At 34.4% G+C, this 17,137-nt stretch overlaps 1 protein-coding gene and 1 non-coding gene across 4 annotated transcripts in view; one reads left to right on the top strand and one right to left on the bottom strand.

Moving 5' to 3' along the window:
• The window catches only part of LOC147832903 (uncharacterized), a 54,115-nt gene extending 52,271 nt beyond the window's left edge, over nucleotides 1–1,844 (top strand). For all 3 annotated transcript variants that reach the window (XR_015515179.1, XR_015515180.1, XR_015515181.1), the window contains one exon: nucleotides 291–1,844. This is a non-coding gene — a transcript (uncharacterized LOC147832903). The remainder of the gene's footprint in view (nucleotides 1–290) is intronic.
• Nucleotides 1–17,137, bottom strand: part of capn12 (calpain 12) — a 63,393-nt gene that overhangs the window by 11,462 nt on the left and 34,794 nt on the right. The window contains 8 exon segments of the mRNA NM_001083063.2: nucleotides 5,117–5,233; nucleotides 5,345–5,423; nucleotides 7,582–7,650; nucleotides 10,066–10,127; nucleotides 12,363–12,408; nucleotides 12,533–12,607; nucleotides 14,961–14,997; nucleotides 15,096–15,304. Of these exon segments, the coding sequence (NP_001076532.2) occupies nucleotides 5,117–5,233; nucleotides 5,345–5,423; nucleotides 7,582–7,650; nucleotides 10,066–10,127; nucleotides 12,363–12,408; nucleotides 12,533–12,607; nucleotides 14,961–14,997; nucleotides 15,096–15,304 (694 nt within the window).

Here is a 17,137-nt window from a genome sequence, read left to right as displayed (position 1 = left end):
TCAACAATTCTGTGTTTTTCGTCAACATGGGCTGCTGTGTGTACATTAATGAGGGAAAAATGAACTTCAATGCTTTTAGCAAATGGCTGCAATATAACGAAGAGTGAAAAATTTAAGGGGCTCCTTCCCTTTAAGGTCATACTGAGTAAAATAATGTATAGAATTCAAAGTGTTAGACCTTTTTTAATTTCAAACATTTAAGAAATTAATTCATATTGAAAATTACAAGTGTCTTAAATTACTAATGTTTTTTCTTTTCTTTCTCTTTCTCGCTCGCTATGAATGCTTAGAATAGGCAATACTTTGCCAACACCACACAGCCCGGACCATCTCCTTGCACAGCCATCAACACCATATCAACACAGCCTGCATACAGACAAGAGGTGGAGTGGCTTTCATTATGGTGCAGATACAACAACCTGGAGCTGAACATGCTCAAAACAGAGGAGATGAGAGTGGACTTTAGGAGAAACCCCCCTGCTTTCCCTCCACTCACCATCATGAACAGCACTGTGGCTGCAGTAGAGTCATTCAGGTTCCTGGGCACCACCATCTCTCAGGATCTGAAGTGGGACATTCACATAGACTCTATTGTGAAGAAAACCCAGCAGAGACTGTACTCTCTCCATCAGCTGAGGAAGTTTAACCTGCCACAGGAGCTGCTCGTACAGTTCTGCTCAACTGTCATCCAAACCATCCTCTGCTCTTCAATCACCGCCTTTGGCTCAGCTGCCAAAACTGACCTCCGTAGACTACAGCAAATAGTCCGGACTGCTGAACGAATCACTGTCACTACCCTTCCTACACTTTAAGAGCTGTACTCTTCCAGAGTGAGTAAAAGGGCACACAGAATTAGTACGGATGCCTCACACCCAGCACACTTCCTGTTCAAATTGTTACCGTCTGGTTGGCGCTTAAGAGCAGCAAGCACAAAAACAGCTAGACACAGGCAAAGTTTCTTTCCTCAGGCCATCTACCTTATGAACAGTTGAATATTCCCCTACAGTGCAATAAACGTGCAATACCTTCTCATACGCACTTGTACACAGCACCTTATATCAATAAACAATGCAATACTTTCTCCATTCGCATTTGTATACAGCACCGTAAAACCTGTATATTGATAACAAATCTGTACACACAATTCAACATGCAGATTTCTTGACTAACTGCATTTCTGTTTAACATTTATCATGTTTTGTTCATATTTATTTTGTGTTGTGACTTGTCACTTTATGTACACTGGAAGCTTCTGTAGCCAAAACAAATTCCTTGTGTGTGTGAAGCATACTTGGTAATAAAACAGATTCTGATTTTGATTCTTTGGGTGAACAGATTTCCTATGAAGTGACAGAAATCCCTAACAATTTCATTTACCATTTATCTTCATATTTTTTTTCTGAATATGGAGAAAAAACTTGATTTTGGATGCGAAGAGGGTCAATACATGATGACAGTTTTAATTTGAGATGAACTAACCACCTGATGTAAGCTTCACTTTCAATATGCAGGATATCATTTTAAATTCTTTTACCGTGCAATATTACTCACAATAAGGGCTACTATTTTACTTTGAGTAATATTTAGAACACATATATTTTTACTCTTCTTGCACCAAAAGTTTGGTAATGTTACTTTCTTTCCAGCAATGGTTTGAAGCATCAGAATTTTGGGAGAATATACAGTCGATGGAGACAAATTAAAAAAGTCTTAATTTTTGTTCTAAAATGTTTTGGTGACAGAAACATCTTCTCTTTCATTGCAAATGTTTGAATTAGTGCTTAAATTACTTTAAGACGTCTAGATCTGGGACATTATAGTGAATAAATGACAAGTTTCTTCTTATTATTATTGTTATTGGGAACTGTCCCTGTAATTCATCATGACATGGATTTAACAAGATGTTCGGAGTTTCTAGACCTGGATTTTCCACAAAAGGCATTAATTCACACTGTCTACAGGAAACTCTGACCCCTTCATCTGCCTGTCAAAAAAGAAATGGACTCCTTAGACGAGGAAATGTTTTCCCAGTCTTCTACTGACAGGTTCGGGTGAGTTTGTACCCACTCTAGGCTCAATGTCCTATTCTTAGCTGACAGGAGTGTCTTCTGCTGCTCGTCCGCTGACATATTTGACATGCTATGAGTTTAGAGAAGTTCTTCTGCATAGCGCTGTAGTAACGGCTGGTTATTTCAGTTTCTGTCACCTTCCTGTTCACTTGAACCAGTCTGGCCGTTCCCCCTTTGACCTCTCAGAATAACATGGCGTTTGTGTCCACTGCATTGCCACTCATTGGATATTTTTGTGTGTGTTTTTTACAGCGTTCTCTGCAGATGCTAGAGACCGTCGTGGATGGAAATCCCAGATGATCAGCAGATTGTGAGAAAATAAAACCTCTCGGTCTCATGCTAACAGTCATTTTGCTGTCAAAGTCACTTAGATCAGATTTCTGGCTCCATCAGATTTTTATTTTCATTGCAATGTGTCAGTGCTTTTATGCATTGCTGCCGCATGATTGGCTGTTTGGAGAGTTGCATTAACAAGCAGGTCCACTTGATAAAGTTACCACTCAAAAGTGAGTATAGATGCATATTGTAGACAGACACACTACAATTCAAAAGTTTGGGATTGGTGAGACTTTTTATTGCTTTCTTGCACACCAAGTCTATATTTATCTCATCAAATTAAAATAACTGTTTCAGTTTTAATGTATTCTAAATTGTAATTGAGGATTTAATTTCAAAATTATTATAATCAGCCAATTTACTGTTTTTATTATCATTTATACATCAGGTTCTCAAATCTGATTGGCTGATAGCCTTGTGACATTCTGTAATATCAGAACTCGTACAGCCTCTTCACCCTTGTGTATAACTCTGCCCACATCCGCTTGTTAAGTGTGACGTCACGCAAAGCGGCTTCCGGGTCCAAGTGCTCTATTCAACTGAATGGGGAGACTCATGAAATGGTAATAATAAACGTTTACAAAGCAATTTAAGGCTTTCGAAAATCACGATCGCAGTATATATGTCCATGCCTAATATCCGATGGCCAGAAAGTAATTCATTGTTTTAAAATAGTTACATTTTTGGTATTTGTTATGCAGCAAGCCCAGAGATTGTTGTGTACGTTATGATTTTATATAAAATTAACTTTAATGTGTAATAGGAATAAAACGTGATCATAAACGAATGATTTCTCCACTCAAATGAATGGCGGCTTGGACCCGGAAACAATATTACATACGTCACAAACACGTCACAGCTGTTGGACAACATAATGTACTTTTGAGGCTTTTTTAGTTGAGAATGTAGTTGTTTAGATTGCATTTATGCAGATCATTTATAAGGATAGTGCCTATTTTAAATATTTATAATTTTTGGGATACAGCACATCGGTGGACGGCCTGTCATACTGAGCAGAGCAAAGATGGTTGACGTTTCTCCTCAAGATGGCGACAGAGACTACATAATAAGTCCTTAAGGAGGAAAAACAGCATTTCTAAGCATTGCTTTCAAACTACAGCTGAACAAATCATTTTAAAACAGGTAAGTGACACACTAAGTCGACCTCTCTCTTTTGTATGTTGTAGTGCTGTATTTATGCTATTGTAATCTGCTAGTGTTTGATTTGCTTTAGCTTTTTCAGGGTTAACTGTTGTGATATCCCGATTACAACAGAGAAATACTGGGAAATCTCTGTAGACTGATGACATTTCATAACGTTCAGCCTTATAATAATCTTAAAATGTGAGCAAAATCAGCTGTTTTGTCATCACTTTAGACATTAAGCTAGAATCATTTAAATACTAGATCTAAACTGTTCTGATGTCAGCTGCCGATATGAATAACGGCAGAAGAAAGTAGTTCCTCACATAAAAGGATTATTTGATTTTCTTTTTATACACTAGATTATGCCTCGAACTGTTGTATAAACGCTATATCACACTCGTAGCAGTGTGATATGGCTGTATATCATCACTGGTTGGACACTAAGGGCCTACTCACACTATGCCATCCGTACCGTGCCCAGGCCCGTTTCCCGGATCGTTTGAGAAGTGTGAGTGCGCTGAATCAGACTCAAGCATGGTTCACTTGGCCGGCCCTGGCCCGGTTGGAAGAGGTGGGCCTGAGCGCGGTTCACTTGGGCTTTGTGAAACTGAAGCCCGAAACTGAAAGCGAGACGTGACTTTTAAGGGACTGTTTCATATGGATTTATTAATCATTCTTACTGTTCAGTGAACACAAACTGCCGTAGTTTATTAAAGATGCAAACCCATCACTGCACGACAGCTGCGCACCTTCAGCAGACCTCCTCATTCCTGCAGCACGAGGGCTTTATGATTATGAGCGCCAAAAGTGGCTATCTATCTATCTATCTATCTATCTATCTATCTATCTATCTATCTATCTATCTATCTATCTATCTATCTATCTATCTATCTATCTATCTATCTATCTATCTATCTATCTATCTATCTATCTATCTATCTATCTATCTATCTATCTCAAAAGAACGACATTTATTTTGTTACATAATAAAAGTCTCACTTTTGACTGAAAATGCATCCTTCCTTATTATTATAGCATTCATTTTTCACAAAACATAGCAATCCTTATGACCCCAAACCCCAGCCTTTAAAATCACAGTTTTAGTCACACCAGAAACAAATTTGTCCTGATCCTAAATGTCACCTCACATCAGAAAGTATAATATATATTATGAATCATGAACCACTCTCATTACAAACTAAGGAAGATGTTTGGTGCACATTGCAGTTTCAAATGAATATGATTCTAACACTTTTTGCTAATTTGACGACTAAATCATAATACATTCTCATTCTTTAAATTAGTATTTGGCCACTTGATGAGTGTTAATTTGTTCTGAAAACTAAGACAAAATAGTTCTTTTAGGATTATTATTTGTTTATTTGTTTGTTTGTTTGAGGGGAACCAAAATTGATTCTACTATTGCATCACTATACTGTATATAGACTATTTTTAACAGTGTAGAAACATTCCAGCAGCAACAACAGACAAAAGTAGAAATTCTCATAAAGTACTGATGGTTTAGGCTGTAAAAACAGCTCAGACTCTCTGGTCTTTAGACTTACCAAAGAGCACCTGCAGTCTGGCAACACAAGACACAAAGCCATAGAAGGGCAGGTACTGTTCACCAGCGCCAAACCTTTCCCACAACATCTGCACCACAACGCTGTCACACTCCACACCTGAGGACACACACACAGAAGCAGGATGAGGGAAAGTGAGCGTTGCAGAGGCTGTAACTTCCCTGTATAAATGAACACAGGGTGTGGTTTTGTGAACGTGCGTGTGTTCACCTGCAGCATTCAGAGCCAAACTGAGCTCAAACGGACTCATAGTTCCTGATGAATCTTCATCAAACTGAAAAAAGATGGACTGCAGAAGAAGGGAAAAACAATTAGAGGTTGATAGAGGCGTGATTTTAATAGCAGGTTTGGTATGCTGTCCCAAGAGGGAACCATGAGCTAAGAGATAATCGAGCCTAGGGCTCCCGCATGTAAGGTGTTTCAAGATCAGGTAGTTCTTGAGAGCTCCCTAAAGGAGGAAAAGGCTGGATAGGGGAATTCATTCATTCATTCATTTTCTTTTTGGCTTAGTCCCTTTATTAATTCGGGGTCGCCACGGCGCAATGTCCCACCAACTTATCCAGTTAATGTTTTACGCAGCGGATGCCCTTCCAGCTGCAACCCATCTCTGGGAAATTTCCATACACTACGGACAATTTAGCCTACCCAATTTATCTAATCCACATGTCTTTGGACAAAAACGCCAACTGACCCTGCCGGGGCTCAAACTAGTAACCTGCTTGCTGTGAGGCGGCAGCACTACCTACTACGCCACCGCGTCACCTTTTTCTTGTTCTTTCGAACATTTCAAAGGTTTAAAACAAGTAAATAGAGAGTAAATGATGACAGAATTGAAATGACAGAATCTCTTTAGCTTTTTAAATGAAAGGTGTACAAAGTGAATTTTGCCAAATGGTGTTGATATTTGAAAGCATCAAAAAATGTATTCATTCATTTTCTTTTCAGCTTAGTCCCTTTATTAATTCAGGGTCGCCACAGCGGAATGAACCGCCAACTTATCCAGCATGTGTTTTATGCAGCGGATGCCCTTCCAGCTACAACCCATCACTGGGAAACATCCATACACTCATTCACACACAGACACACACACACTATGAACAATTCAGACTACCCAATTCACCTGTACTGCATGTCTTTGGACTGGTGGGGGAAATCGGAGCACCCGGAGGAAACCCATGCTAACCAGGGGAGTACATGTTACATGCTAACTCCACACAGAAATGCCAACTGACCCAGGCTCGAACCAGTGACCTTCTTGCTGTGAGGTGACAGCTACTGCGCTACCGCGTTGCCCCTAGCATCAAAACAAACACGGCTATATAACCCAACAAGATCTTGCCCATTTTTCATGTTCCTAGTATACATGGCAAGTCAATTAGACATTTATTCAATAACCCGTACTATGATCTATTTTCATGTTACTAGTGCTTATTTTTATGATACTAGTATCTTTTTCATTTGGTAGCGCTTATTCATTAGATACCTGTTCTTAATCGTTAGATACTAGAGCCTATTCTTTAGAAACTAGTACTCATTAGATACTAGTACTTATTAAAGATACTAGTACTTATGTATTAGATACTAGTTCATTAAATACTAGTACTTATTCATTAGATACTAATACTTATTTAATAGATACTAGTACTTATGTATTAGATACTTATTCATTAGATACTAGTTCTTATTTATTAGATACTAGTTCTTATTTATTAGATTCTAGTTCTTATTTTAATAGTGATTAGTCACTATTCTGTTATTACTAGTAACATAAAAAAATGCCATTGAATTCTATGGGATCTGTCATTGAGATATCAACTATTTCATTGAGAAATCAATGAAATTTTTTTTAGTTTGTTACTAGTAACAACAGAATAGTTACAAGTCACTATTAAAATAAGTACTAGTATCTATTTGATAGGTACTAGTATCTTATGAATGATAACAAGTATCTAATAAAAAGAGCTAGCGCCTAATGAGGAAGCACTAGTATATTTTTAATAAACACTAGTACCTAATGAATAAGTACTAGTACTTAATGGAAAAAAATAATAGTATGTAAAAAATAAGCACAAGTAACATGAAAATAGATACTAGTACGGGCGATAGATTAAATGTCAAAACGGCTTGTCATATTGTGTCAGTCCTGGACCCGCCACTTACAAGTAAATGGTGAAAAGTTTTTTTTTACATGGCCTTTACTGCTCATTGGCTGTTAGTGATTTGGGACTTTTTCAAATGCATTTAACCTTACACCTTTTTTTTTTAAACAGTGAAGCAAATGGGTTCATAAACAAGATAAACAACAACAACAACATTTGAAGGTCTTTTGGTCTGTGCAAGACGAGCTCCATGTAACCCAACACAAGCTGATAATTGTGAGAGCTCAGTGTCCTCAGTGTTCAGTGCCAGAGCTCAGAGTGACCTTTTCACGCTTGAGAAGTGAATACCTGCAGATTGCGGAGGGAGGAGAGCAGCTTCTCTGCTTGAGCTCGGCCCAGACGGCCTCGGCCACCAGTCTAAACATCACAGTTAAGAACATCAACCAACAATCTATATACTTTGCTTAAATTTAATTCTGGTTTAGTTCTTATACACTTTTCAAATGAGTATGGAAAAATTACCTAGCGGGCATCAAAAAAATCACCACTTAAATGCAAATAGACAGTAAAAAAACTAAATAGACTAAAATAGACAGTTGACATCAAATACAATGCAAGTAAACTACCTTAATGTCAAATTGACATTAACACTCGCAACCAAAAAGTAAAATATCAGTCAAAAACAGTCCTGCAAAAATGTATATTTTGCTCGAACAAACTACTTTTTTTTAAATGAGCGGAAACAACACAATTCCTGAGATTTCATTGGGACAACTTTTTTTTTATGTTCAATCCACATAAATTTGTTAAGTTAACTTAATCAATTTGTGTTTTGACAACATGAATGAATTGTGTGGAACCCTGCATTTTTTACAGCGTTTAATTATTTTTTGACCTGTTTTTGACACCAATGTTCAATGCCAACTTGACATCAAGGTAGTTTTTTTGCATTGTAAGAATTCAACATCTAATGTAAATGTGAAATTGAAGCTTTCAGATGAATAACACTTTTCTTATATTATTGTCACAATTACCAGCGATCATATCCCATAAGATCGCTGGTTTGCACTAACAATAACTCATGGACTACAATTCCGCCATTTCTGGACTACAAATTTCATACATGCACTCCGGTCACACTCACACATGCTTCCTCATCTAGACTGATTACTGCACCACCTGAGGATTGTCAGAGATTGCACTCACTATTTAAGCCACACACTCACCCATTCAGTTTGCTGAGTCTTGTTAGCTGTTTAGTGACATTACAAAGCGTATTTCTTGTCTTGTTTACCTGTGTTTAGACCTTAGCCTTGTTAGCCGTTTGTCCTAGTCTGCCGCCAGCCTCACAACCTGTTGCCTGTTTTCTGATTACGATTCTGGACTGCCTCTATACACCTGTTTGCACCCGTATTGACCATTGCTTGCCTGACTTTGAATAAACCTGCAAGTGGATCCAAACTTCTGTTGTCGGTGTCACTCCCCATCATAACAATTATAATATCATTAATTTGGTGGTCAAAAGGGCATCAATGTGTGGACGTCAAAATAACGTCAAGGTTTGGACATCAAATAGATTAGCATTTTTGACATGTTTTTTGACATCAATGTCAATTTCAACATGACAAGGTGCCCAAAGGTACTGGATGCATAATTTTAAGTGTTGCTTTTGAAAGAAAAAAGCCTAAAGCTTTGCTGAGCAAGGCTGCTTTTATTTGATCAAAAGTACAGGGATGTTGTGAAATGTTATTGCAATTTCAAATAACTCTGTTCTATTTCATATATTTTTTTATGTCATGCATTCCCATGATGGCAAAGCTTTGCTTTCAGCATCATCACTCATCTTCGCATAAAATCATTTTATTATGCTGATTTGTTGCTTAAAACATATTGTATTACAATCTGTATGCACATTTTTTTGTGGAAACCAAATATATATTTCTGAAAAACAGACAGTTCAAAAGAACAGAATACATACCAAATATAACTTTCTTTAATTAATTGAAAAATCTTTTAGCGAAAAGTCTTTTAATGTATTTAAATGAATAATAATCATCAAATGGTTTTAAACATGCTGGATTTTTTTTTGTATAGTACAAAAAATGTTTCCAGCAAGCATTTTTTGTTTTTAAAAGATGTCTAATTTGTCTAATTTTTTCATCTTTTTTCATCTTTGATGCACATGTACGATAGATAGATAGATAGACAGACAGACAGACAGACAGACAGACAGACAGACAGACAGACAGACAGACAGACAGATAGATAGATAGATATTAATAATTAATAGCCCCCCTTTGACATTTTTTTCTTTTTTAAATATTTTCCAAATGATGTTTAACAGAGCAAGGAAATTTTCACAGTATGTCTGATAATATTTTTTCTTCTGATAAAAATCTTATTTGTTTTATTTTGGCTTGAATAATATTTAATTTTTGAAAAAAACATTTTAAGGTCAAAATTATTAGCCCTTTTAAGCTACATATTTTTTCAACTGTCTACAGAACAAACCATCGTTGAAAAATCACTTGCCTAATTACCCTAACCTGTCTAGTTAACCTAATTAACCTAGTTAAGACTTTAAATGTCACTTTAAGCTGATTAGAAGTGTCTTGAAAAATATCTAAAATATTATTTACTGTCATCATGACAAAGGTAAAATAAATCAGTTATTACAAATTAGTTACTAAAACTATTATGATTAGAAATGTGTTGAAAAAATCTCTCCGTAAAACAGAAAATTGGGGGAAATATGAACTTTTATATATAATATGTTTATATAGGCTATATATATAATAAAGTTATTAAAACTGCTTTATACAAAAAGGATACATCTTCTCCAAAGATGAGCTGTCTGCAGGTCTCCAGAGGAAGTTCATAGTCTTTTTCCAACACTGTAACACAACATTTTTACAGAAAAACTGTTTTGCAGACATATTTGGTCATAAATGAAACAGAATGCGCCCGATAACAGGGGATTTCAGAGATAAATAAAGTAGCACTTAGCAAATCATGTGTTATCACATGCCAACCTATCTCATGTTAAACAAAACAGCTTTAGGCAACTCACATGAATGCTAATCTCACGCGAGTGTAAAGAATTGTGTTATATAAGTTATATTGTATAAACATTGTAATCATTGCTCATCATTTATTTAGGGTTACAGTGCAAAACAATACTTCTGTATTTACTTGGATAAAAAAGTAAATGCTTATAAATAAATCAGCAAAGAGCAGCACCAGTTCATCACACTGGACTTCGATGTAAGTCATGCTACATAATACTTCCACCTTGTGGCCATTTATGGTACAGCAACAATTTATAGTTTACATATATAAAGTAGCTCAAAATACATATATAAATTATTAAATTAATAATAGCAATATCACAGTTAATGTGCTTATTTTCACCCTGTCCAGGGGCATTTTTTCTTCAGTAGAACATAAAAGAATATGTTTAGATGAAACTAGGGTTCTTGGTTCAAGAATGGGCGGATTTAATGATTTTGGGGCCTCAAGCAATTCCAGTCATAAGGCTCAAGTCCTGAAATGCACGCTTTTAACTTTTATTGAATTTTTATTTATATTGCTGTTTTTTTATATGACTCAATTTTCTTTTCGGCATTTTAAATAAATGCAATCTCTACATTTTAAATGATTAGATTTCTTAAAATAAATTTACAACTAAAAATCATATATATATATATCATATATATATATATATATATATATATATATATATATATATATATATATATATATATATATATATATATATATATATATAATATAAATGTATATATATTTTATAAAATTGTTTGGATGTTTTATTTTGTATTATTATTTTTGTTATTAATATTATTAATATTAATTATTATTATTATTATTATTATTCTTATTATTATATATTTGATTGCATATTAAATAATATTTAAATATGTTAAAATTGTATTTGGTTAACTCTCACCAAACAAAACACGGTAGAAAATATTATATATAGTTTATAGGTATAATTTGAATACTTCTAGATATTTATTGGGGGCCCCAAGATTTTCTTGCGCCCTAAGCAGCTGCTTAACTCTCTTATTGGTTAAATCCACCCCTTGGTGTAAGTCAATGGCTATTAGCACTTTGAGAGTCAAAATGCAGGGTACAATGAATACTTAATGACAGTTCGAGTTTGTAGCTGGCTGTTCAGGACTGTCTGTTGATGCTGTGGATTAAAGGTAATAATGTTCAGTTTCTTGTGCAGACAATTTATTTTGCTTTATGCGCATGGATAGAAGCCATATTCAATCTGTTTTACCTGCAGAGGTGAATCTCAATAAATTAAGATGCCATTGACAAGTTGATTTATTTCACTAATTCAATTCAAAAAGTGAAACTTGAGTGCTGAAGCGATTTGTGCAAAAACAGACCAAGACCAAGACCAGACCAAGCATTGAGTGCTTTAAATGTTCAGTCTTTTCAGTAGTCCAGCATATTGGTGTTAAAAATCTTTTTTTTTTTAAATCTGGCCATAAGTAATATTCAGATTTTCTGAGATACTAAATTAATTTCATTAGCTCTAAGCCATGACCATCAAAATGAAAAGAAATAAGCATTTAAAATATATCAATCTATGTGTAATAAATCTATTTAATATTTTATATACTAATATATAGTGAATTAATCAACTATTCCATGACATTCAAATTTATTGAGATTCACCTGTACAGGTCAAACTAAATAATTACCTGAGATTTTTATGAAGCAGAATAAACAGTCTGTGCAAAAAAAAACGAACATTATTTACAACATTATTCTAATTATTGAGATGCACCTGAATATGTCTTTACGTCTTGTTGACTTGCAATTTAATTTTATCAGGGTCATCCGACAGCACAGATTAGCATCACACCAAGGAGGGGTTTGGGAACAACTGAATCACTGAACGAATCATATGGGAGTAGCCGGGATAATTAGGTAAAAATAAATGAAGATTATAAGACAATAAAAGTGTTTTTTTTTTAACCTTGCGTGCATATCAGCCTATTGTTGGAGACCCCCAAAACCAAAATATGACCTTTTATAATGCAAAATAGAGGCTCTTTAAAGAATGTCCAGTTCGTGGTGAATGCAAAACTGACCTGAGTTTACCAGATTCATAAACTGCACAGCATTCACTCTCTCATCCTGAAATGTAAGAAAAAACACACGTCATATCTGATGACAACAGTTAAATTCATTAAAAAAATTCATTCATAGTGCAGAGAAATAAATTTACTACACAGCGAATAGAAGTAACTGAGAGGCTTACCGATCCAGCCTTTTCCTCAAACCACTTCTGCACCCTGTACTGATCCTCAGGTAAGACTGGCTTTGACATTACCATCTAGAGACAATAGAAATACACACACTTATAGTTATACAGAGAGCAAAGCACACAAGGCACAGGTCGTTGTTCATGAGTGATTAAATAACTGGAGGTACATGTGTGTTAATAAATAAAGTAAAAAGAAAAATCACAACATTAAAGTCTTTCTAGTATCTTATTGGAAAAAAAATGTTTAATTTAAATAATTTAGGGCTAGCAAAAAGGGCAAAAAGGTGGCACAGTGGTTAGCGATGTCACCACACAGCAAGAAGGTAACTGGTTCGAGCCTCGACTGGGTCAGTTGGCATTTCTGTGTGGAGTTTGCATGTTCTCTCAGTGTTCGTGTGGGTTTCCTCTAGGTGCTCCGGTTTCCCCCACAGTCCAAAGACATGCAGTACAGGTGAATTCGGTAGGCTAAATTGGCCGTAGTGTATGTGTGTGAAAAAGTGTGTATGGGTGTTTCCGAAATGGGTTGCAGCTGGAAGAGCATCTGCTGTGAAAATGTATTAATAAGTGCTTGCAAAAACAACAGAGAGAGAACAAAATTGCCAATTTTAAACTTTTTAGCCCAAAAATGCACTTGCTAGCATAAATGCTAATAGCACATGGTGCTAATTAAGCATTTTGGAAGTCAAGGCTTTTTCTTAAATAACTTTTCAGATCAAAACTATTTCTCAGCAAGAGCACACATATGGTAAAGTCTAGATAGGATACAGCACACGCACATTAATATAGCATAGTTTTTGTAACACTCTAACAATAACTCATATTTTTACAATATTGTGATGGTTGGGTTTAGGGTTGGGGTGGGGGTAGACGTTATAAAAAAACAATTCAATGGGTAATTTAATACATAACATTAATAATACTCTGTATAACTACTGTTTTTACAGTACTGTGATGGTTGGGTTTAGGGTTGGGGTGAGGGTAGACATTAATAAAATACAATAAATGGGAAATTGAATAAATAATATAAATAATTTTCATTCATTTCCGGCCGCAGTCAGATCTGATCTAGAAACAACCCACACATACCTGTCAGTGCTTCAGATGTTATCAGTGAGGGAAAGTGACATCATTTCCTGTATCTTACAGGAGATAATTTTGCTAATGGGGTATATGCCGAAGCATGCTAATAGGACTTTTAATTTGCCAGTAACCTGGGTTAAGCGCTTCCGGCGAATTGAATGCCAATGCAAAATCCGGTGCGTTCAAGTCTGTTTTCTTTAAAAATCCTTGATCTCCACTAGTTGAGTGATATCTGTTTTAAAGTGGGTCTCAGATTGTACAAGAAGCACTGCATTAAATTACATTTCCCCCGCCATATCTTTATTGACCTTATTCTAAAATGCGGAAGTGCGCATGTTTTTGCGATTGTCTTAGAACTTCCGTTTCAGTCGCCTATGGGAGAAATGACAAGGAATAATAAACGGCAAAAAACAGTCAAACTACTTGCTCTACAAACAAATGTTTGCATGACTATACAGACCAAGTAGAATAATATAACAAGGCAATATCAGTTTGCAACATCAAAAAGCGAAACGAGCAGTTTTTAATGTCTAAAAATGAATGGAAGTGAATGAGACCGGAAGTCTCGTGCCAAAAAGATTCAAATGGCAGCGCCCGCTCGTCTGCGGAGAATAAGGTCAATAATATGAGCATTTATTTTACCCCAGTATATTCAATTGAGCTTCTGCGTTAGCCTGCCGATTCTGACGGGCGCGTGCGAGTAAACAGCTTATTGTCTCGTTTTACGCTTAAACAACTAAATAAATGCTAAAGTTTATTTAACTGAATGTATTTTAATGACATTACAACATCGATGCTGTATAAGGAACCGTATAAAATGGTAAAAAGTTCACAATAACAGGTCACCGGAAGTGTATCAGCATGGGAACTGCACTAGCTCGGCATATACCCTATTTGACGACAAAGTATCGGTATAACAGAAAGATGCAAGATTTAAGGCCAGAGTTTTTTTATAGATTAATCTAAATAAATAAAATATAAATCTATCTATAAATACATAAACATATTTTTAAAACACAAATTCTAAATAAGTTTATTGTAAGAATTATAAAGGATGATTATTCAGAGCAAAACAATACCAAAAGTAAATTTAAAAACAATATTTTGATTACACAGTAATACATTATGGGAAAATTATGTAAATGACTAATTAAGACTAAATTGAGCAACACAGAACTATTTAATCCAAAAATTGCTATATTTTTATGGCCTGTATGATATTGTGATTCATATGACTATAAACATCTTATTTAAAAAAAAAATAAAAACATTAAATGTTAAAAATGTTACTTCAACTATAGAATCGCCTCTTTTATCTCTTTTCTGTCGGCAGAAGTCTTACCGCAGAGTAGTTGTTGGTGCAGGGGAAATCCTGAAAGCTGTGAAGCAGATTTGAAAGTTTCACATAGTTAACCGCTGAACAGCATTAAGCTGCAATCAAAACTCAGAGCTGATGTTTGTTTGTGATTCTGCATACCCTTGTATGTTGCCAGTTTTGGTGTAAATGCGGAGGAAAAACTCCCCCTGCTGGTTGGGTCTGTAAGTGGAGGCCAGGATGACGTAACTGCCGGGCTCCAGGTGAACTTTCCTCCAGACGCTCCTGATGCTGCGGTACTTGCCGGAGCGAGAAATCGCACGGTTGCTGGAGAAGAACTGCTGATCCAGAGATCCAGGGCTGTCCTTCAGCTGAAGACGGACAAGATGGTAAATTGTGTGAATGTGTTTGTTTGTTTATCCGTATAAAAAAGTGTTTTGTATGTGTATTTTTATGCTGCTAGATGACATACTGCTTACCTCAGGGGGAACCTGAAAGACAAAATGAAGAGGTGAGACAAGCAGGAAATACAAAAGATACATTTGCTGAACATTGAACTGCAAATTAGTAGGAATTTAAATATGCAAATAATTGACAGAAAGGGTCTGAGTTTTCAAATAAATAAGCAAGCAAGCAAGCAACTACACATGTAAATGATTAAATAAAAGAAATAAATAACAGTAAAGAAATATATAAATCATGGTACTTCGTTCATAAAATGCAATTCAGAGACTTCTTTTATTATAAAAATTATATATATTATTAAATCAAACATAACATTTTTTAAACTTTAAGTCAGTGCTTCAGGGCCCACATATGAGCCAAAGTCGGCCTATTGGTAACCTTAAATGGTGTAAATCTTAATTGAGCAAATCAAGTCAAAGGCAGAGTTTGTTTGACTAATGTATTTAGCATTAAACTCCACTGTGTTATAAATGTGATTATTTGTTTTAATTGCAATAAGTTACCATTTAAAAAAGTTATACTGCATTAGTTAATACTATTTAAAGTAATATTTTCTACTTATTTTTAAATTTTACCAATGGCAACTTAATGTTATATAGTTTGGTATATTTACCTTCAGCCCACAGCTTTAAATGATTTTTGGTTTTTGGCCCTTCACATGAAACAGTTTGGGCTCTCCTGCTTTAGTTACAAATCTAAAATCTTTGCTAAATATTTCTTTCTCACATTGAAATCATAGATGTAACAGTATTTATATTTTATTAATAAATAATTTAGCTGTGTGTGAGAGTGAAGTCAAGGCTGCATTCATTTAATCCAAACTTTAGTAAAACTAATAATATTGTTAAACACTATAACAGTTTTAAACAGAATATGATATTACATATTTTGAATTGTAATTTTATCCATTACCCCAATTTAAAAAAAAAAATTACAGGAACATTAATAATGTAATATTTGATTGATTTAATGATCACAAACAGAGCTGGATAATCAATCAGTCAATAAAATAAAATAAAATAAAATAAAATAAAATAAAATAAAATAAAATAAAATAAAATAAAATAAAATAAAATTAAATTAAATTAAATTAAATTAAATTAAAAAACAAACAAACAAACAAATAAATAAATAAATAAATAAATAAATAAATAAATAAATAAATAAATAAATAAATAAATAAATTAATTAATAAATAAAAAAGCAAGCAAGCAACTCGTAAATAAACACACATAAATAAGTAAATAAAATAAATAAATATTAAAAGTAAAGAAATATACAAATCATGGTACTTTGTTCACAAAATCCAATTCAGAGACTTCTTTAAATGTAAAAATGATATATATTATTAAATCAAACACAACATTTTTTTAAACTTTAAGTCAAAGTTACAAATCAAAAATATGTGCTAAATATTCCTCACACATTAAAATCATATTTTTACTGTATTTATATTTTATTATTAAATAATTTAGCAGTGTGTGAGAGAGGTGTCTTATGCCTAACAAGGCTGCATTCATTAAATCTGAAATATAGTAAAACCTATAATATTGTTAAACACTACAACCATTTTGAAATGTAATTTTATCCATTACCCCAATCTTATTTATTTTAATTAAATGAATGAATGAATGAATGAATGAATGAACAAACAAAAATTCTATAGTTTTATGTGGTGGACTCAATATTGATTCTCAAAATCTTTGCATTAGTCTTTTTTATTTTACATACTCCGTATT

Source organism: Danio rerio, chromosome 18 (assembly GCF_052040795.2).
Source record: "Danio rerio strain M-AB ecotype USA chromosome 18, GRCz13ab, whole genome shotgun sequence".
Lineage (NCBI taxonomy): Eukaryota > Metazoa > Chordata > Actinopteri > Cypriniformes > Danionidae > Danio > Danio rerio.
Note: the sequence above shows the minus strand (reverse complement) of the source record. Positions and strands in the feature narration are given on the sequence as shown.